This window comes from Eleutherodactylus coqui, chromosome 5 (genome assembly GCF_035609145.1).
Source record: "Eleutherodactylus coqui strain aEleCoq1 chromosome 5, aEleCoq1.hap1, whole genome shotgun sequence".
NCBI lineage: Eukaryota > Metazoa > Chordata > Amphibia > Anura > Eleutherodactylidae > Eleutherodactylus > Eleutherodactylus coqui.
Genome location: NC_089841.1, coordinates 83,683,451 through 83,705,138, shown reverse-complemented (window position 1 = coordinate 83,705,138; position 21,688 = coordinate 83,683,451). Strand labels below are relative to the sequence as shown.

The 21,688-nt window shown below is 43.4% G+C and overlaps 1 protein-coding gene across 1 annotated transcript in view; it reads right to left on the bottom strand.

Moving 5' to 3' along the window:
• IPO11 (importin 11) overlaps positions 1-21,688 on the bottom strand; it is a 450,706-nt gene that overhangs the window by 270,456 nt on the left and 158,562 nt on the right. The window contains exons 17-18 of the mRNA XM_066602787.1: positions 8,963-8,996; positions 6,746-6,786 (exon numbers count right to left, since the gene is read on the bottom strand). Coding sequence (XP_066458884.1) covers positions 6,746-6,786; positions 8,963-8,996 — 75 coding nt within the window. The remainder of the gene's footprint in view (positions 1-6,745; positions 6,787-8,962; positions 8,997-21,688) is intronic.

Sequence of the window (21,688 nt, the reverse complement as noted above, 5' to 3'; positions counted from 1 at the left end):
GTTCAGAATTAACCCGATTACCTGGGGAAAAATCTTGGAGGTGAGAGTGGGAGGTCCGGATTAAACGCCATTAGCTGAGTGGGAGGGGGGTATGGTAGACAGAAATAAGGGAGGAGATATAGGGTGGCAGAATTGTGGAGGGCCTTATGGGTAAGAGTGATAAGTTTATATTGTATTCTATATTTGAAGGTCAGCCAGTGCAGTGACTGGCACGGGGTGGAGGCATCGGTGCAGTGACTGGCACAGGGTGGAGGCATCGGTGCAGGGACTGGCACAGGGTGGAGGCATCGGTGCAGGGACTGGCACAGGGTGGAGGCATCGGTGCAGGGACTGGCACAGGGTGGAGGCATCGGTGCAGTGACTGGCACAGGGTGGAGGCATCGGTGCAGTGACTGGCACAGGGTGGAGGCATCGGTGCAGTGACTGGCACAGGGTGGAGGCATCGGTGCAGTGACTGGCACAGGGTGGAGGCATCGGTGCAGTGACTGACACAGGGTGGAGGCATCGGTGCAGTGACTGACACAGGGTGGAGGCATCGGTGCAGTGACTGACACAGGGTGGAGGCATCGGTGCAGTGACTGACACAGGGTGGAGGCATCGGTGCAGTGACTGACACAGGGTGGAGGCATCGGTGCAGTGACTGACACAGGGTGGAGGCATCGGTGCAGTGACTGACACAGGGTGGAGGCATCGGTGCAGTGACTGACACAGGGTGGAGGCATCGGTGCAGTGACTGACACAGGGTGGAGGCATCGGTGCAGTGACTGACACAGGGTGGAGGCATCGGTGCAGTGACTGACACAGGGTGGAGGCATCGGTGCAGTGACTGACACAGGGTGGAGGCATCGGTGCAGTGACTGACACAGGGTGGAGGCATCGGTGCAGTGACTGACACAGGGTGGAGGCATCGGTGCAGTGACTGACACAGGGTGGAGGCATCGGTGCAGTGACTGACACAGGGTGGAGGCATCGGTGCAGTGACTGACACAGGGTGGAGGCATCGGTGCAGTGACTGACACAGGGTGGAGGCATCGGTGCAGTGACTGACACAGGGTGGAGGCATCGGTGCAGTGACTGACAGGGTGGAGGCATCGGTGCAGTGGCTGACACAGCGTGGAAGCATCGGTGCAGTGGCTGACACAGCGTGGAAGCATCGGTGTAGTGGCTGACACAGCGTGGAAGCATCGGTGTAGTGGCTTGAAAAAATCGATAAGCCTGGCTGAGACATGCAGGATGGATTGGATAGGAGAGAGTTTAGTGAGGGGAAAACCAATCAGTAGGGAGTTACAGTAATCAAGCCGAGATTAATAAGAGCAACAGTAAGAGGTTTTGATGTCTCCACAGTGTGGCAAGGGTAGTTTCGGGAGATGCTTTGAGGTGTAGGTGACATAAGTGAGCAAGTTACTGAATATGGGGAGTGAAGGAAAGGTTGGAATTAAATATGACCCCAAGGCAGCAGGCATATTGTCAAGAAGTTATGGTGATACCACAAGCTGATATGGAGATAACAGGTTTACGTAGGTCAGCAGATGGCGGAAAAACAAGATGATCGGTTTTTCAGATGTTAAGTTTCAGACAGAAAGATGAAATCGTGATAATGGACAGACAATCACTGGGATTCTGTAGTAGCAAAGGTGTGCCGTCACGGGAAGAAGTACATAATATTATCAGAATAGAGAGGATAACAGAACCCAAATCTACTGACAGTATGTGTAGATGGAAAAGAGGACAGAGTCCTGAGGAAAGCCAACAACAAAGGAAAGAGAAAATGAAGTAGATCCAGCGAATGAGACACTGACCGAGTGGGCAAAGATGTAGAAGGAAAACCAGGAGAGAGCAGCTTCCTTAATCCATTTAGGACCGAGCACTGTAAATTTACAGCGCTTGGTCCTGGGCTTTAAACACAGCCAATTGTAAAAATACAGCATCGGTTTAAAGCCCCTACTTCTGCATGTGGAGTTGTCAGCTGTTAGTCACAAAAGTGTCAAATTAAAAAAAAAAAACTAAAAAAACGTATGAATGTACCCCAGAGGTCTTATATGACATCATGGGGAACATAGATAGTAAAGAAAATTATTACATACATAAGTAAGAAATATACAGAATAAAATAAAAATATATAAGAAAGAAAATAATCCAAAGCCAACCAAAACCGTTGCCGTATGCGCCCTGTAATCCAAAACCATACATATTATATATCAAAACGCCCAAAACAAAATAAAAAACCCATTCCCATACTTTATTTTAGTGTAAATAAACTAATTTAAAAAGTTATAAATGTTAAAAAAATCATTTTTTTTTAGCTTTCTACCCCCAATAAAACTAAAAAACGGGGGGAAAAAGTCAATGAAAAAAATATTTAAAATAGCGCTTTATGTCACGGGGAAAAAAAACAGCAAAAATAATGTTGGCAGCTGAAGAAAAAAAATAGGGCAGATAAACCACCACATGGGTGAAATTCCTAAAACGTGTCTGGTCCCTAAGGTACAAAACAGCCTGGTCCTTAAGGGGTTAAGGGCAATGGCATGGAGCATATTGAGGAAATTTTGGTGATCTATAGTGTCAAATGCTGCAGAGAGATCCAAGAGGACCAGTAGAGTGTGGTCACTATTTGATTTAGCAGTCAGGAAATCGTTTGACACTTTAGTAAGAGCGATTTCTGAAGAATGTAGAGAGCAAAAGCCAGACTGCAAGGGATCAAGAACTTTCTGAGAGACTGCTTATTAGTCGAGAGAAGACCAACAGTTCCAGTAGTTTGGAGATGAGGGGGAGATTAGAGATGAGTCGGTAGTTGGCGGTACAGGACGAGTCAAGAGAAGATTCCTCTAGTAATGGGGATATGACAGCATATTTAAAGGAGGATGGAAAGATACCAGAAGAAAGAGACAGGTTGAATAGTGTTGTGACGTGACCGATGGCAGGTTGAATAGTGTTGTGACGTGACCGATGGCAGGTTGAATATTGTTGTGACGGAGAAATTGGCTCTTATAAAGCTACAACTCGTCCCACAAACTACAAGATGTCATATGGCTGCATTTAAGAAAAAAATGATACTAGAACACAGAAGGGGAAATTATTTACTGCCTCTTCATGCTAAAATAAGTTATGTCACTAAAGAGTTAAAAATGCACTTAAGGTGAAAAAGTTCAGCATCAAATATATTTAGATGAAACATAATTCAAAATCTAGAAAAATAAAAAGTGACTTTTTAGGGAGGGTTTTTCCAAATATAATGTGACTGTCAGGATGCTTTTAAACGGGTGACAAAACCGCATGATTTTCTCGCGATGCGTCAGCGCTACAAGTCACATGTATGTGAAGCCCATGCTTTCCAATGGGTTCCTTCACATTAGCGTTGTTTTGTAGGCTGCTACATTGCGAGAAAAATAAATTTGGGTAAATATTGCTGCGATTTGCAATGTTTTGTAGCCCATGTTTCCCTATGGAGCCTTCCTTTCTATTGAATTGTATGAAAAACACAGATGCAACTTTTACAGTAGAAAGTTCTACTGCCTTCCCTAAAATAAGTCCTAGCTGCATTAAAAAACATACAATACATTACCTAACAGGCGCTGTCTGCTCTGCCGCACTTCTCCCGAACCTCTGGCACTTTCTGTAGTCTTCTGACGGCGCTTTCTGGTGAAGAAGTTTAAAAACCCCGCCTCCAGGAAGCGCTGGCTCTGAATGGTTTTCGAGCGCTGCAGCTCAGCCAATCACTGCAGCCCTCAATAAACCAATCACAGCCATTCATTGCGAGAAATCGTAGCGATATCGTACAGAACACAGGTGCGATATGGCTGTGATTTTCTTGTGGCGATACCGCTGCCACCCGTGTGAAAGAGGCCTTAAGTAGATACTGGCAAGTAAACTGGGTATTATTATGGGGGAGTTGAAGATGAAAGTGATCATTCAACGATAATTTCATGTCTGTGGGCAGCTTTCCAGGACTATCTGCAAGTAAATTCTGATTAAAGCAATGATCAATATTTCCATTCTACAAATCATTGTATATTGAGAAGTGCAGCTAAAGACATTCAGTAAACTCTCAGAGCGCTTAGCTAAGATTTTTAATTGTGACTTCTAACATCGTAAAATAGTCTAAATGAATTATCTCATAAATTTGAGGTTGCAAAGTTAAACGGATGAGCTCCATGCTCGTATAATTCCCATCTTTGTTAAACACTAGAGTGATGGTCACAGAAATTGTTCAAATAAATAATGGAAAATAGAACAAAGGGTCCTTTATTTGGTCACCTAATAAAAATGGAAAAGTGGTTATATGCAAGGGCATCTGACTGTTCATGTCACGTAGCGAGAGATGGGTAAAATAATAAAATAGAAGGTGGCCACTGGGCTTAGAGTAGAACGGTACACTAATGTTTGGATCACAGTGATGGCACATTGACAATTTGACACCAGTGTTTTAACAAAAATGATCATGTGACACAAAGTTGAAGAACAATTGCTAATAGAGATGAGCGAGTATACTCGCTAAGGCACATTGCTCGTCTCTAAAGATTTGGGGGCCGGCGCGGGTGACAGGTGAGTTGCAGCAGGGAGCGGGGGGGAGAGAGGGAGAGAGAGATCTCCCCTATATTCCTCCCCGCTCCCCCCGCCGCTCCCTGCTCCCCGCCGGCCCCCGAATCTTTAAAGACGAGCTGGGAGATACTCGGCTAAGGCACTACTCGCTCGAGTAATGTGCCTTAGCGAGTATACTCACTCATCTCTAATCGCTAACTATCACTTGGGCTTCAGAAACAATAACCATTTAAAATAAAGCAAGTGCAACTAAAATCAAGCATAAATCAGCTCACAGGTCAACAGCCTACTGACATTGAGAGATCCAGAGTAATAGCCTACTAACATACTGACTGCTGCAGATAGAAGGCCATATTAATTGGTCTGCCAGCACTTTAAGTTCACAAAATGATACTTAAGGTCCCAAGTCACACCGATTATGCGGCCCTTATTATAAAACTGACAAGTTTACTGTGCAGCAGTTTTAGTGTAAAGCCACATTAGAATGGGAAAATCATAGAAACATAGAAAATTAACGGCAAAAAAAGACTATTTTCTATCCTGTCTGCTCTTATATTATTTTTTTTTCTCTTAGGATAGATATATATTTTCTGAGGCATTAATTAATTTGAGGTTGATTTTCCAACCTCGTCTGCTGGAAGTTTGTTCCAAGCATTTACTACTATTTTTAAAAATGCTTCTGATCGTCCCTCAACTAATCCCAGGTTGTGCCCTTCTTCCTTCCTGAAGAATATACCTTTAGTATATATAAAGGTTAACATTATGTTTCCCTCTCCCTTCTCTCCTCCTGTAACATATATAAAGGATTCCATCGTGTCCCCCTTCTCCATTCTTTCCTCCTCTAACATATATAAAGGTTTCCATCATTTCCCCCTATCCCTTCTCTCCTCCTGTAATATATATAAAGGTTTCCATCCTGTTCTCCTCTCCCTTCTCTCCTCCTGTAACATATATAAAGGTTTCCACCCTGTTCTCCTCTCCCTTCTCTCCTCCTGTAACATATATAAAGGTTTCCATCATGTCCCCCTATCCCTTCTCTCCTCCTGTAATATATATAAAGGTTTCCATCATGTCCCCCTTCTCCCTTCTCTCCTCCTGTAATATATATAAAGGTTTCCATCATGCCCCCCTCTCCCTTCTCTCCTCCTGTAACATATATAAAGGTTTCCATCATGTCCCCCTCTCCCTTCTCTCCTCCTGTAACATATATAAAGGTTCCCATCATGTCCCCTCCTCCCTTCTTGCCTCCTGTAACATATATAAAGGTTTCCATCATGTCCTCCTCTCCCTTCTCTCCTCCTGTAACATATATAAAGGTTCCCATCACGTGCCCTCCTCCCATCTCTCCTGTAATATATATATATATATAAAGGCTTCCATCATGTCCCCCTATCCCTTCTCTCCTCCTGTAACAGATACAAAAGGTTTCCATCATGTCCTCTTCTCCCTTCTCTCCTCCTCTAACATATATAAAGGTTTCCATCATGTCCTCTTCCCCCTTCTTCCTCCTGTAACATATATAAAGGTTCCCATCATGTCCCCTCTTCTCTTCTTTCCTCCTGTAACATATATTAAGGTTTTCATCATGTCTCCCTCTTCCTTCTCTCCTCCTGTAACATATATAAAGGTTCCCATCATGTCCCCTCTTCTCTTCTTTCCTCCTGTAACATATATTAAGGTTTTCATCATGTCTTTCTCTCTCCTTTCTCCAGGCTGTACAAATTAAGTTTTTTGAGTCTTTTCTGATAAGTTTTGTTCTTTAGAAACAGAATGATGAGACTACAGTGGGCAAAAAAGAGCAAAATTTGACCACTGAGCAGTAGAAAATATCACCTAGTGAGATCAATCTAGATTTCTATTGCACCATGCTGATGGGAGGGTCAGAATTTGCCACAAGTAGTATGAATAAATAAACCCTCCCCGTAAGCTGTTCAGAGGAAGTCAATACCTCCATCAAAGTTAGGGCAACTACAAGAAGCTCTCTTGCCCGCATGGGCCAATATTCCCGTAAAACAATTTTATCACCAAGTGGAATCTATACCTCAATGAATTGCTATGGTTCTGAAAGCCAAAGGAGGTACAGCATACCACTAGATAGGTGTCTCTAATGCAGTGGCCATTCAGGGTATATGCACGAATTGCAATGAAGCTTATTTAATATTATATTATATATTACCAACACATATATGGCATTAACTCCACCTACCGGCAAAAACTGCTCTGTTGTGAACTCAAAATCATCAACTGGTAAATTGAAAAATTAAGGCAAAAGTCAAACATATTGGCTTAATGTATGAAAATTATTAATGCACATACTTCATAAAAGTTTGCTGCAGAATCAGTTTGACCATAACCCCATAAGGAACAGAGTACTTTGGTCCCAAAGGACCAGACACTTTTTAAGGATTTTACCCATGTGGTGGTTTTACTGCCCTATTTTTTTTTTCTGTGACTGTGGGCTATTGCTTTATATCTTTTTTTCCACAGACTTTTTCTCCCCATTTTTTTAGTTTTATTAGAAGTAAAACGCTAAAAACAAAAATAAAATAGTTTTCAAAATTAGTAAATTTACACTACAATAAAGTATGGGAATGGGTTCCTCATGTTGTTTCAGACATTTTGATATATAGTTTGCATGGTCTCGGATTTCAGGGAGCATATGGCAACAGTTTTGGTTGGTGTCGGCGGTAGGTAGGTCATATATATTTTATTCTGTACTTTTTTTTTTTACTTATTGTTATAACTTTCTTTTTTCTTTACATCTATGTCCGCTATGACATCATATAAGACCCCTGGGGGTCATTCACATTGTCTTTTTTTTGTTTGTTTTTTTTAAGTTTCACACTTTTCCACTGTGGCTGGGGCATCCATATGCGCCCCAGTTACAGATGAAGACATCCCCCTGTTGTGACATCAGTTACTAACAGAGCTGATCTGGGACTACTAGGACCCTGCAGCTCTGCTCTAACAGGGGACACCCGGCGGTCCTGTGATTGCCGGGTCGAATAGTGGAAATAACACTTTCACTTCCTCTCTTCACTACCCAGTGCTCATTGAGCATTATGTAGCCTGTAAAGGAGGAGGCAGAAGCGGTTAAAAACTGTTTCCGCCTTCTGCCTGGTCCTCGGCTGTGAGTAATAGTTGAGGACCCGATCTGCTCCTGCTAGGTCGTAGAAACAGGAGTTTTAATCCAGTGTTGTATTTTTTATCATCGGCTAGGATTAAAGCCCAGGACCAAGTGCCATAAATTTGCTGTGCTTGGTCCTTGAGGGGTTAAAGTGTTCTCCTTTACAACCATGTTTATATTGCTTCCATCTATCGGACTTTAAAAATGGAGCAATTTTTCGAGTACTCTTAAAACCCCCCTTTTTTGCTCACAGTTCCTATGCAGACTCATGGGTCTCCATGGTCACAGAGTACCAACAAACTATCCTGGAGCCATATTTCCTACCACCTGTCCGCTGCTTCTTGCTATCAGGGGGATGCTGGCACAGAGTAGAGTGCAGCTGAAAATGCCTGCAAGGTCAGACTACACAGAGTTTGCTTGTATTCTGTAAGCATGGAGACACAAAGGTCTCCATAGAAGCTGCACACACAAAACTAGGAGATTTTTAACTCAAGACTATTTGAAAACTTTTCCACATTTTTTAGAAGCATAGGTGCAATAAAAAATGGCTGAGGGTAGACATACCATCTAAGTTTTTATCAAAGGTAAATATAGAGATAACAAAGAGTTTAATTGACATTTAACCCTTTCCAATCCAATTTGTATCCTGGTTTTCCTAGGGGGCTTACTCTTTTTCTGCCGTTATACAATGGCGCTATATGCTGGCTAAAGCCAGTACTGCATGACATGACACATTGGATAGGCTCCGACAGCAGAGAGACTGGCAATATACAGTAAGAGAACCTCGACGGACGTCTTCCAACATTGGAGCTGTACAGCCTTAAATCATAATGTCTTCAGACGTCAGACAGTGGATTGGAAAGGGTTAATGAGTTAAGATGTAACAAAGTTTAACTTGACACAATGTGTTTAGAAAACGCTCTATGCCACAGTTTATTTGCCCAATTTCCTAATATTACTAATGCCCAATACTGTAATATTAGGAATCGACCTTCACTTTAGAGTGTTAATATGCTAATAATACTCATTTTTCCACAGGGCCGACCCTTGTCGTTCATCACAATGGGACCCATGCAACGTTTGGAAAAATGTGGCCACACTCAATAAACAAACGCTGTGTTGTCACTGTCACTGTTCTTATTTGATAATCAATTATTTCTATTTTCAGAAGATTATCACAGTTTTAAGGGCAGAGTGGTACTGCGGTGCTCAGCGGGAGCAAGATGAATTTAATTAGAATGGCATTTATGAATAGAGCGACATGTTTCCAATTGCAAACACATAGCAAAAGGATATCCAACTTCAAGGTTGTAGCCGTCTCAATGCGAACCTGCAAGACAAAAACACAAAAAAAAACTATCATTAAAGATACTTTTCCTGTACTAGTGCTACACATTGTAAACACATTGTAACTGCATTAGCATAGCGAGCTTGAAAGGGGCATTCTGGTATTTGCAGATAAAGTTCAATCACTTACTAATAACAAGTTATAGAATTTCTGGATTTTATATAGTTGGTGCATCAATTCCTTACAGTTTTCAAGCTATCTGCTTAATGTCCTTCAACGGTAAAACACCAAGAGGCTCTAAAGGGCCACACCAGAATTTTTTGCTCATTTGTTATATAACTAGCCCCCCAGTATATATCAGTCAGCTACCGTAGTGTTAACTTGGTTAAGTATTCCTTTCTATCTAAAAACTCCTGGAGTCTCTCTCTTCAGATGGGTCACGTGATCTCATTCTGACCACCTGTGAATTACCTGGCTTTATGTCCTGCAGTCAGTTTTTCATTCAGCATAATTCCTATGTGATGATATTACATGGACTCTACCACAAAAGCTCTTCATGCAGGCGGAAGAGGCAGAGAGACTCCCATCACAGTTACTGTTGATGTTTTGAGGCTACTGTCACACAGTTATAATGAAGGAGAACATAACTCATCCTCCTGACTGTATTAGTATGGTGTGTAGTTTATTGAGGAGAATACAGAATACATAAGGTAGTGGCAGTATGCTCCCAGCAGGCAGAGATTGTACTGGCTCTAGCTGGTCAAGTAATGCCGTGCCGATGCATCAAGAGGGTGTGAATAGAGTGTAAAGAATGTGAGCAGGGAGGAATCTTAACATCAGATCTCATGCCCATGGCCATATGCGTAAAATGCTGTGGATCTTCACACAGCGTTTTACACATTTTGCAGCCACGGAGACCGTGTATGGCTGCGTATGGCACTGCATATGGCAATGTGCATGCCCATGTAGCACATGCACATGGACATGTGTACATTTTGCATTTTTTTTAATTCCACGCTCTGTTACAGAGCGGGGATGCGAATGAAGATGCTCCTCATATGAAATGTATTGCAAACGAAAAATATATCCACAACAGCAGCCCTTTAAATCCCCATAAGGGTGGGACGAACCTGCGATGCAGCAGCCATCGGGACTCGGATCAAATCCCAAAGTTGCAGAAATAAAGATGATGAAGTGGCAGCATCAAATGGTGCAAAGAAATTCAAGTGTGATTATTTTCTCCACTATTTGCAATAGGAGGGGGCAAGACGGGGGCGGAGCTAAGTAACACCACTTAGCTCCGCCGCTGTCCCGCCCCTCCCATTGCAAATAGTGGCAAGGGGCGGGAGCTCAGTTCCTGCTCCTGGCTCTTCCATCCTCCTGCCCCTGCAGATAAGGACACCGTATATTGGCTCGGCGTGAAAACCGAGCCGATGTATGGTCGTCTAAATAAGCCCTAAGGCTGCCTTCACAGGAGCGAGAAAACTGCACGAAATTTGTGGGTTTGCGAGACACACACAAATATTTAAAATAGGGTCATACACATGAGCGATGTTTCCCTGCAAATTGCAACACGTTGTATCTTTCTGCATGCTCTCGCATCGCCCGTGTAAAATTAGCCTAAGGGTATGAGCAAGCATAATGGAAATTTTCCACAACAAAATCTGCACAACCTTGTTGCAAATTTTAGTGCAAATTTTCACCACAAATTTCACTCAATGCATGGCAATGAAGAAAATCAACGGGGAAAATCTGTTGCTTTTCCCCAATCGATAGAAGATGCTTCAGATATGAGAATTCATAGCAGGACTATTTTCCGTTGCAAATTTCTGCCGCTGTGAGTGAATGGAGTTTGGTAAAACCCTCATTTACTTACATTGGACCAGACTTTGTTTTTGAATTTTGGCATGCATTTCAGAGTCGAAATTCCCAACAACTCTGATATGTGTGACCTCACCCTAGGGGTGAATTAGGAGTTGGTGGATTCAACGGATTCTGCGTGATGAAAAAAAATAGTTGCCTGTCCTATTTTCTATTCTTGTCCCTTTTCACGGACAAGAATAGGACATGCGGTGGGCACTGTCCATGGAAATCGGACAGCATTGGGCTTTGTTTGAATAACCCTACAAGGCTCCAAAAAAAAGAGATACTGTTCTTTCAACTTCTGTCAGCCAATATATGAATTAATTGCTACTCATTCATAGAGGAAAATTAGCATAAATGTAGGGTTTCCTGTAGGTCTACTTCACGTTGCCGCTTCTGATACAGAAAATTTGCAGTACGGCTTGTGCAGAGTATATATAGGTGTTCTGTGTATCAGATGTTGTGAAATTAGTTAAAGAAATCTCTTGACAGGTAGACATTAGCTAATTAGACTGCTGATAATTAGCACATTGGGATGAACAGATGAAACCTGACTGCACAATGACTACATCTAAGCTGAACGCTGTACAGTTCGGGAAGGTATTAATGCAATAGAACTCTATGCTTATCAGCTTCCATGTGAAGCTTATCATTAAATGTTGAAATTAATGGCACAATTAATTGTCTTTAACAGCACACACTTTGTCCTTCGCTATCTGCGTGCCTCTACATCGCTAAATCCTTTCCAGTCTAAATTGGCTACACAAACGCAATGACATTTGAGAGGTAGAAGGATTTTTTTGTTAATCAGATTAGGGTTTAATATCAGCGTAGAAGGAACACTGAGCATTTTGGACAACAACAAATTTACATATCCCAGTCTGTCAGTGTTAAATTAGCAGATTACAAAGTATTTCTGATTAAGGGGAGAAACAGATGGGACATTGCAAAATATGCAAATGATCGGTAATGACATAGAATGTCGATACTTTACTATCCACTGCTGGCTCAGGCAAACACAATGTATCACGTTCTAGGACATTCTGTGCATTGTTGTATATGGTGGCAGAGCCGTTTTATTACTCTAACGATGGCAGACGAAACTACATCATGAGCTAAAAGAACTATGGATCAAAACATGGGGCAAAAAGTAAAAGTCCACTAATTGGCAAACCAGAATCCTGTTTATTCACTAAGGGATTAAAAATCAGCAGGACATACTTCATAGGTATGGGTCTTAGACGTCTGGTCTGGGGTTAGAAAGCAAGGGTCTACATTTCTCCCCAGAAACAGTAGTACTCTTGTCCATTAGCTGTGCATAGTATCACTTGAATGGGGCCGAGCTTCAGAACCAGACACAGCCCAACGACTAGGGTGGCGATGTTTCTGGAAACTCTTGTTTCTAAACCCAGACGATGCTTGTTTGTTCCAAATTTTACATTTATTCCCTATCATAATAACTAGAGATGAGCGAGCATACTTGCTAAGGCACATTACTCGAGTGAGTAGTGCCTTAGCCGAGTATCTCCCCGCTCGTCTCTAAAGATTTGGGGGCCGGCGGGGAGCGGCAGCGGAGAGGAACGGAGGGGAGATCTCTCTCTCCCTCTCTCCCCCGCTCACCGCCGCAACTCACCTGTCACCCGCGCCGGCCCCTGAATCTTTAGAGACGAGCGGAGAGATACTCGGCTAAGGCACTACTCGCTCGAGTAATGTGCCTTAGCAAGTATACTCGCTCATCTCTAATAATAACAATGTGTAGGGCTGAAAAAAGACAGATGTCCATTCAGTTCCTCATACAATGTTGATCCAGAGAAAGGCAAAAACCGCCATAAAGTAGCAGACAATTTTTCTTCTTTTAGGGGGAAAAAAAACCTCCTTCCCAACTCCAGCCTAGCAATCAGAATAATCCCTGGATCAACGACCCTTCAGAAGTAACCAGTGACTATAATCTGTAATATTGTTACACTCAAGAAAGACGTCCAAGGGGTTTACCAGAATCAACTTTTATCACCTATCCATGGAATACAGCTGAGACCCCCATTGATCCTAAGATAGGGGTCCCATGTCCCCCTATTACATCACTGCAGAGATGCTTCGCCCACCCGTAGTGAAGTCACATTAAATGGAGTGAAGCCAACGTGGCTGCCACTCCGTTCATTTCAATGGGGATGATGGAAATAGTTGAGCACTTGCACTTTGCCATCTTCAGCATTCCCATTGAAAATAAATGGAACGGACATCGCTTTATTCAATCTCGTCGTCACTATGGGGAATGCAGCTAGCCCGCAGTGAGGCAGACAGGAGAAATGAAACCCTAGGTCTCTGGATCAGCGGGGTCTCAGAGGTTAGGCCTCCACGGATCAGACTTTTATCAGCTGTCCTATGGATAGGTGCTAAACGTTAATTCCGGTACAACCCCATTAGAGTGCAGGCAGTCAGCTGCTTCCTAACTGTAATGCAAGTAAGAATGACCAGTGTGGACTGGACTGTGATGACAAATGGGTGAGAGCAAGTTACGGTTTCGGTTGAAATAATCCAATATGCACATTTTTCTATACAAATGTCCTACGGAAAACCTAGATTAGCAAACAGCAGACAAACTGCTGAATTCCAAACAATAACTAGTTTCAAGATGTAATTTGGAGACTACAGCCAGTAACCCTTGAAGATCACATGAAAAATAATTGCTTGAAAAACATGATGCTATTGAAGACTGGTTCTGGGTCATGGAGCTTTTTCATTGTGAACCCTTATTTACAAATCACCGAACACATCTAAGAGGAGGAAAACAATGACTATGTTATTTATGCATAATACACATGAGCACATACTCAGCAGAGAGGTCCTAGTAGTTTATATAGTGTAAGACAGCGGTTCCCAAACAGTGCTAAGCAGAGCCATTGGGGCTCCGCAAGTGACAGTCAGGGGCTCCTACCGAGAGCCTCTGTGGTGAGCAGCCGGCGGCTGCTTACCACTGTAGTGATTACCGGCGGGGTGCCGCAGCTCCCTGGACAGTAATCACACTGCAACGCTGATCCCGGTGCACACTGACATCAGTGTGCACCCGGGATCCTCCGCCCCCGAGTCCTCTCCTCCTCAGTTCCGCAAGAGAGGACTTGGGGAGGAAGCGCTCTGGGCACACACATTGCTGTCAGCGGCACTGGGATCAGCGCTGAGCAGAGGAGGAATGGTGCTAACTGCAAGGAGGAGGTAAGTATATGGGTTCGGGGGGCTATTATTACTGTGGCGTTAATATCACTGAGGGGGTTAATATTACTTTGGCTACTGGGGGGGTTAATATTACTGTGGCTTCTGTGGGTTTAATATTACAGAGGGGGTTAATATTATTAATGTGGCTACTGTGAGGTCGCTATTGCTACTGGGGCCACTGTGGGGTCGCTATTGCTACTGGGGCCACTGTGGGGTCGCTATTGCTACTGGTGCCACTGTGGGGTCGCTATTGCTACTGGGGCCACTGTGGGGGTCACTATTACCACTGAGGCTGCAATAGGGGTCACTATTACTACTGGAGCCACCAATATAGGGGTCACTATTACTACATGGGTCACATTTTTTGCTGTGGAGTTTACAGTAGCTGTAGCAGCAAAGTAGATGAGATTTTGAAAATTTCCTCCACATGCTGTGGACAAAATCTGCACAAAACCTGTGTGGATACTGACATGTGGTGCAGGATTTAATTCCGCAGCATGTTAATTTAAATATAATGTATATCAATAGACCATCCAATGCTCCAGCGTTACTCCCTGATTTTTTATTTTTTTTTAATGGCCCTGTCCTTTTTAGAACAACGGAGGTAAAAATTATAAGTTGTGATAAGCCACGCCCCTAACCCCTCCCCTGAACACACCTTGGGGCGCCACAAGAAACTTTTGCTTCAAAAAGTGCTCCATGGGTTGAAAAAATTTGGGAACCACTGGTGTAAGATGATGTCTACTGGTGCAAGCATCGTGCCATGACCGACTCCTAGTGGGACGTCACAACATGACATTTTCTTGGCAGACTGTTTTACGGGGTGTTTTGCCACTGCCTTCCCCAGTCATCTTTTACTCCCCAGCAAGCTGGATACTCATTTTACCGTCACTTCCAAATGTAAAAACAAGTAGCTCACCGGAATGCAACAGGGCATTCCTTCCATTAGTCTGCTGAAAGCATGTGTGGAGCCTTAGCTAGCTGCAAGTCCAAGCAGCAGAGAATATACTTCAAGAAAGGGGATAAGTTGCCAGCTTCTTCACACTTCTTTCTTCATTGAAAATTCATACTTAGAACACAAGACACATAGATAAAAACGCCTTGTCTTCAGCGACGCGTTTCAGCAGCAACTTTTACCTTTATCAAAGCTGACTACCACAAAGAAATACAATGGTTTTAAAAGAATAAAAACAGCTAAACATCTGTAATTTTTGATATTGACCAGCCGTGTCAGCCAATTCGACAAGACAACCACACCTCTATTGCAACAGCATCTATTTGAAACAACCTACAACTGTTCCTAAATACATATGGAAAGATTACTTCCCAAATTTGGTACAATAAACAACATTGCTGGTGTGATAGGCTGGTCTGCGGCAACAACCCTCTATACGGAGAAAATAAAATGCGTCACTGCGGACAAGGCACTTTTATCTATGTGTCTTGGGTTCCAAGTAAGAATTTTCAAGAAAGAAAGACGTTGTGTGAAGAAGCTGGCAATTTATTCTTTTTCTCGTAGTATACTCATTTTACTGACCCCTGAAGGATGGAAGGCGGAGTCAATCTTGAGCCGGCTACCTAAATCATGTGGGGGATTGAACCTGCAACCATCTGGTCATGAGGGAGAGCTCAGGACTGAATCCTCAAAGTTTTACACTAGATGAAATGGAAAGAATTACCAAGAATTTGCCATTTAGGAAATCCCATTTCAATGTGTTTCAAATCTAGTCACTAATAACAATTTTTTAAAAATACCCAATTTTCCAGATATTTTTGTGTATCCACTCTTCTCATTTCCAGCTTATTTCAGCCGGTGTTTGCACACTTGCTACTTCCTCTTTCCTCTTCATCTGGTAACACAAAATCTCAGGAGCGCATGCGCACTAGCTCTTGGCCCGGCCTCCGATACCACTGTGCTCTGATATGTATTTCTGGGCAGTGCTGCACATGTTTGTGCTGCCCAAAAAGTTCTATTGAAATAAACAGGACAACAGTAGTGGCTGGGTGAGGAGCTAGTGTGCATTGGCTGCTGAGACCTCCGCCACCAGATGAAATGAATGAGGAGCAGCAAGTCCACAAGCGCTGGCTTGATCAATAGTGGAGGAGGCCGGCTTCCCTTGCAACGAGCGGTCAAAAAATAGGAGTGGAAATACAAGAATATGTGGAGAATGGGGCATTTCTGAAACAAATCTTATAGGCCCTTCTTGAGTACCGATGCCAAAAACTGTAGCCAATGTTCCATATGTCATCTGACCAGTAACTTGTAAAGACGAAGAATAATGTTCCTGTCATGTGCCTCTAGGCCTTATTATTTTGATATATGAAATACTCAAATTGGATTTCCAAAATGGGAATATCCCTTTAAAAACACACTAAAATCTAGGAAATTACTGGAATAGTCTTGCAAAAATCTAACAAACAAAACAAACATTTCCTCCAACTTCTGACAGAGAACAGCCAGCATGGAGCACGGCTGAAATGGGTTCAGCTTGTGGAAGAAGGATTTATTTTCTTTTTCTCAAATGTCTGCAGACAGCTTCAGTAAACTCCCGCCACGTTTAAGTAGACTTGTCCTTCTAATCATTAGTTCTGTATGCCACTAATTGATGGTGCTACACAAAAAGTATATTCATCATTATACTCTTGGATGACTCTCAGAGTAACCCGTGACATCATAGAGTGAATCATGTGACCTGCTGGAGGTGCAGAGTGCTCATGCTCTAGCATATGCACTGATGAACAAATCGAGCACCAGCAGCCAGATCGCACATCATGTTCCCAGAAGTTTTGAAGTAGATGTGAATTATTTGCCTATTAACCCTTTCCAATCCAATCTGTATCTTGGTTTTCCTAGGGGGCTTACTCTTTTTCTGCCGTTATACAACGGCGCTATCTGCTGGCTAAAGCCAGTACAGCATAAGGGGACATGTTGGATAGACTAACAGCAGAGAGGCTGGCAATATACAGTAAGAGAACCCCGACAGATGTCTTCCAACATCGGAGTTGTACAGCCTTAAATCCTAATGTCTTTAAACGTCAGACAGTGGATTGGAAAGTCTTAATAGCAGCAAGCTGAACATTAACGGGATTGTCTGAGCTTTTTTTAACTGCCGACCTATTCTCTGGATAGATCATCAGACGTTGTTGGACGGGGGTCCACCGCTCTGGACCACGCTGCTCTGGACAGTCCAGCCACTGTTCCACAGCGACCCATCATTTGATTCTTTTTGATCAACCTATTCCTATGGGACTCTTCTAACAATAAAGGATTGCATAAAGAAAACAATCCCTTTAACGTCAACCCGGTCCATCGGGGTTCACCAGTATGCATTTGAAAATGGATATAAACATAGTTGTCAAGGCCGGTTGCAAACAAAAGTCAAGACACTCATGTGACCACTTTTGGCATTCTATTTGCACAAAGCTAATAAATACCGTTAATAAACAATTTTTAGGAAAATTGCTCTTGACAAATTAGCAACTATGAGCGTGGCTGCAAGTAGAGGAAAAACGTGTCTTCAAAGGCACATATGTTAGACATTATCATCACGCTTTTTTTTTTCTTCTGAAAGACGGTATGAATACAAAGATGCCGGCCAGAACACCAAGAGTGTTTCAGCTCTGAAGCAGATAACTATTTAATTCCGATTTCCTTGTGAATATAGCAATTTATTTTCCAATTACCAAGTCAACAAAAACATTATAGCCCCCTTGGGGACCGCATTTGTGGTGCTTTCTATAGAATGTGGTGATAAGCAGACTACATTGTTAGCAGCAATAATGACAGAATACTTCAGAAGGGAACAAAGATATACAAGAACATAAACAAGGCGGGTGCGAATAAAGAGGAAATAAACACAAAGCCTCAGTCGCTGAACGGTGGGGCAAGAACAGGACAGCAGCACACACGTATACAGTATACAGTCGCCGTGCATCTGGTAAACCGCTGGAAGGCTCTGAGGTTGCGGGATTCAAATCAACTGCCTATAACAGAGACGCTTTATCGGTTTCTGCAGTCACGCTGGATTTTATTAAAGGCAAAAACACATTAACCCTTTGCAATCCAATTTTGGATTTAGGGTTTCCTAGGGGGCTCTCTCTTTCTGCCATTATACAACAGCGCCATCTGCTGGCTAGAGCCAGTACTGCGATATGCGACATGCTGGAGAGGTCCGCGACAACAGAGCGGCCAGTAATATACGGCAAGAATACCCTGCCGGACGTCTTCCAACATCGGAGCTGTACAGGCTTCAATCAGAATGTCTTTAGACGTCAGAAAGTGGATTGGAAAGGGTTAACTTGTGCTTGTCGATCACCTGTCCCAAACCCCAGGAAGTTTCCATCCTCTTTCTCTAACATATAATTTTAGCACCAATACTGGCAAGTCTGAAATATGTGAAGATGAAAGACAAGTAAAAAAAAATAAATAAATCCAAAAAAGAACTGGCAACTTTTTATTCGCAGACAGGTTTCCTAATCCATGTAGTGTATGAACTGCCTTTGATGAAATATTTTTGTATAGTTGTATTGATCTCTGAGGCGCGGATGATTTGTCTGTGTACTGCTCCTGAGCATTAAGCCAGAATTTAAAGCCTCTCTCCGCTTGCTACACAATTTCTCTTCCAAGCATGCCTCCATTACAACATGCCTGCTCCTGCACACTTATCTCCCTGTCCTTACATGTTTTTACACTAAAGGAGGAAGAACTCCTTTGTTATGTTTTCCAGAAAGTAAGAGGGACATGAAACAAGTCTGTGCAGATTTAGGAGAAAGTCTACTGTGCAGCGGGATCACTTAAAGGGGAATTTCCATCTCAGCAAGTTATCCCCTATCCACAGGAGGCCTGGGACCCTCATCGATCCAGAGAGCTTACCTGAAGTTTTGGCAGCAGTGGCTGACACCACCACTCCATTCACTTCAATGGGACGGACAGAGATAGTTGTGTGCTTGAACTAGTCTATCTTCAGTGTTGCCATTGAAGTGAATGGAGCAGAGGTGTGCATGCGTGGCTATTGCTATCAAAACTTCAGAACGCGCCAAGTGTGAAATCTTGGTATAGGTGGAGATTCCAGCAGTTGCTAATCCACTGATCAGCAAGTTATTCCCCTGTGGAATGAGATGATGGGAATACCCCTATACAAGGGAATCTGTCATCACCTTTGAACCCCATAAACTACCAGGGATCTGTGATTTATAATCACTGGGTGCTCCATTCCAGAGCTGTGTGCTCGCAAACAAGGTGACCACCAGCAGCTTGACTTTGTGTGTGCATCTCCCATTTATCTCTATGGGAGTTGCATGCAAAGAAAGAGTCACTCTGTGTGTGCACGCCAACTTCATGTGGACACAGCGCTGGAACGGGGCATCCGGTAAGTATGAAACGGTTGCCTGGATTTCCCATTCCTTCACTTTTAACTCTTTCCAATCCACTGTGACGTCTAAAGACATTCTGATTGAAGACTGTACAGTTTCCGATGTCGGAAGACGTCCGGCAGGGTATTCTTACTGTATATTACTGGCCGCTCTGTTGTCGGGGGCCTCTCCAGCATGTCCAATACCACAGTACTGGCTTGAGCCAGCAGGTGGCGCCATCGTATAATGTCAGAAAGAGAAAACCCCCTAGGAAACCCTGAATCCAAACTTGGATTGCAAAGGGTTAAGCCCCATAGTATAGTTTGTGGAATCAAAGGTAATGACAGGTTTCCTTCAAGTCAACCTGCTGCACAATAGACTTTATCCCCAATCTGCACAGACTTGTTTTATGTCCCTCCAAGACCCCTAAGCCCAGCTGAAAGGGTCTTAAAAAAAAAGAAGCATTTGTAGCAAGGAGTGGATGTCTACCATATAGCAAACAGATCTGTAAAGTGTCCAGTTCACGTAGCTAAAGAGAAGTAGGTCCTAAACATTTAGAAGCACTGTAGCCTGGAAATATTCTATGGAAGTGATACACAAACACTAAATAAATGTCTCCTCTTATCCATCTTGATTCTTCTATAGTTTTAAGCTTTACTAGTGTCATCGTCACAACTGGTACAATGAGGCGCTACTTTCAGTCCTACCAGGTTGCAAAATTAGTCCTGCTCCTCTAGGATGGCATTTCCATACGTGCCATTGTAAGAAGGCTTGCTGTATTACCCAGCACAGTCTCAAGAGCATGGGGCAGATACCAGGACATAGGCTGTTACAAGCGGAGAGCTGGGCAGAGCAATGGAAGGGCATAAACCCAGCATCAGTGACTGGTATCTACTCCAATATGCCAGAACCCTACAGAATTATTTCCAGTGGGCTACTGGTCTGCACTTTACTGACTAAACTGTTGGAAAAAGGCTCCATGTGAGTAGCTTGTGTGCCCGACGTCCTGTAGTGAGATCTGCGCTCACAGCCCAGCACCATATAGATTGATTGGCATTCACCAGAGAACACCAGAATTGTCAGGTCCATCATTGGCCCAACGGTCTCTTCAAAGAGGAGTTCAGGTTCACACTGAGCTCATGTCTTTTGGTTATCAAGATCTGATTTGTGATTTATGTGCTCCATTTTTTGTGTTTATTAGCTATTTTTTCAATCTGTTACATTTTTATTATTTTCAGTAAGGTCTGTCTCTGCATAGTCTGAGGGCTTATTCTGACGTGCGTATATCGGCCGGGTTTTCACGCCTGGCCGATATACGCCGTCTCTCTCTGCAGGGGGAGGAGGCGGGCCGGGAGCAGTGCACTGAGCTCCCGCACCCTCTCCACCCCTTGCCACTATTTGTAATTTGAGGGGGCGAAGCTTATCTCTGCCCCTCCCATTGCAAACAGTGGCGAGGGGCGGAGAGGGCAGAATCCGAATTCCGCGTGGCTTTACTTTAAATGGTATTTTTTTTGCATGCAGATATCCGCACACATTGCTATAAATGTGATAGCAATGTTGCCGATCCGCGCAGAATCCACGGCAGAATGGAGCATGCCGCGTTTTTTCTCCTGCGCGTGAAAAGCGCAATTCTTTTAAAATGCCATCCGCGGGTGCAAAAATCAATTTAATGGACCGCGGATGGCCAATGATTCCCTATGGGCAAAATCCGCTGTGGATTCCGCGGCGGAAATCCGCTGCGGAATCCGCAATTTCATTTAGCTAGCGGACATGAGGCCCACGGCCTCATGTCTAGTTGCACGCACGGATTCCACTGTTGAATCCCGCAGTGAAATCTGCGAGTGTCTACGGCCATGGAGAGGGGAAAAAAAAATTTTCTTACCTCTCCGGGCGCTGCTGGACTCTCCGATGTGCAGGTCGATCTTCTTTCCACAGCACAAAAACAGCTGTGGCTGTGCCACCAGAGAGTAACCAGTTGTATAAATGAAAATATACATGTATAATTAAGGCAACCCTCTAGTTTTGGAACAAAATTCTATCCCAGGAGGAGAAGAGTTTATGGCCTGCACTTGTTCTCTGCTGCCCGTCTCATCTGCTAGTTTAGCATCCTCTTTTTATCCATCCAAAATGGCACATCCAATCTTCAGACTACCTGATTCCCCACAGTGCATTGGTAGTGTTAGACTTCCAATATACTATACTGCCATCTGATTGGCCAGAGCTGCTCATGTGATTAACACTGGCCAACCAGTGAGCACTGCACAGTGTGCATTAGGCAATTAGAAAATTGCTGCAACCATCCTGGACAG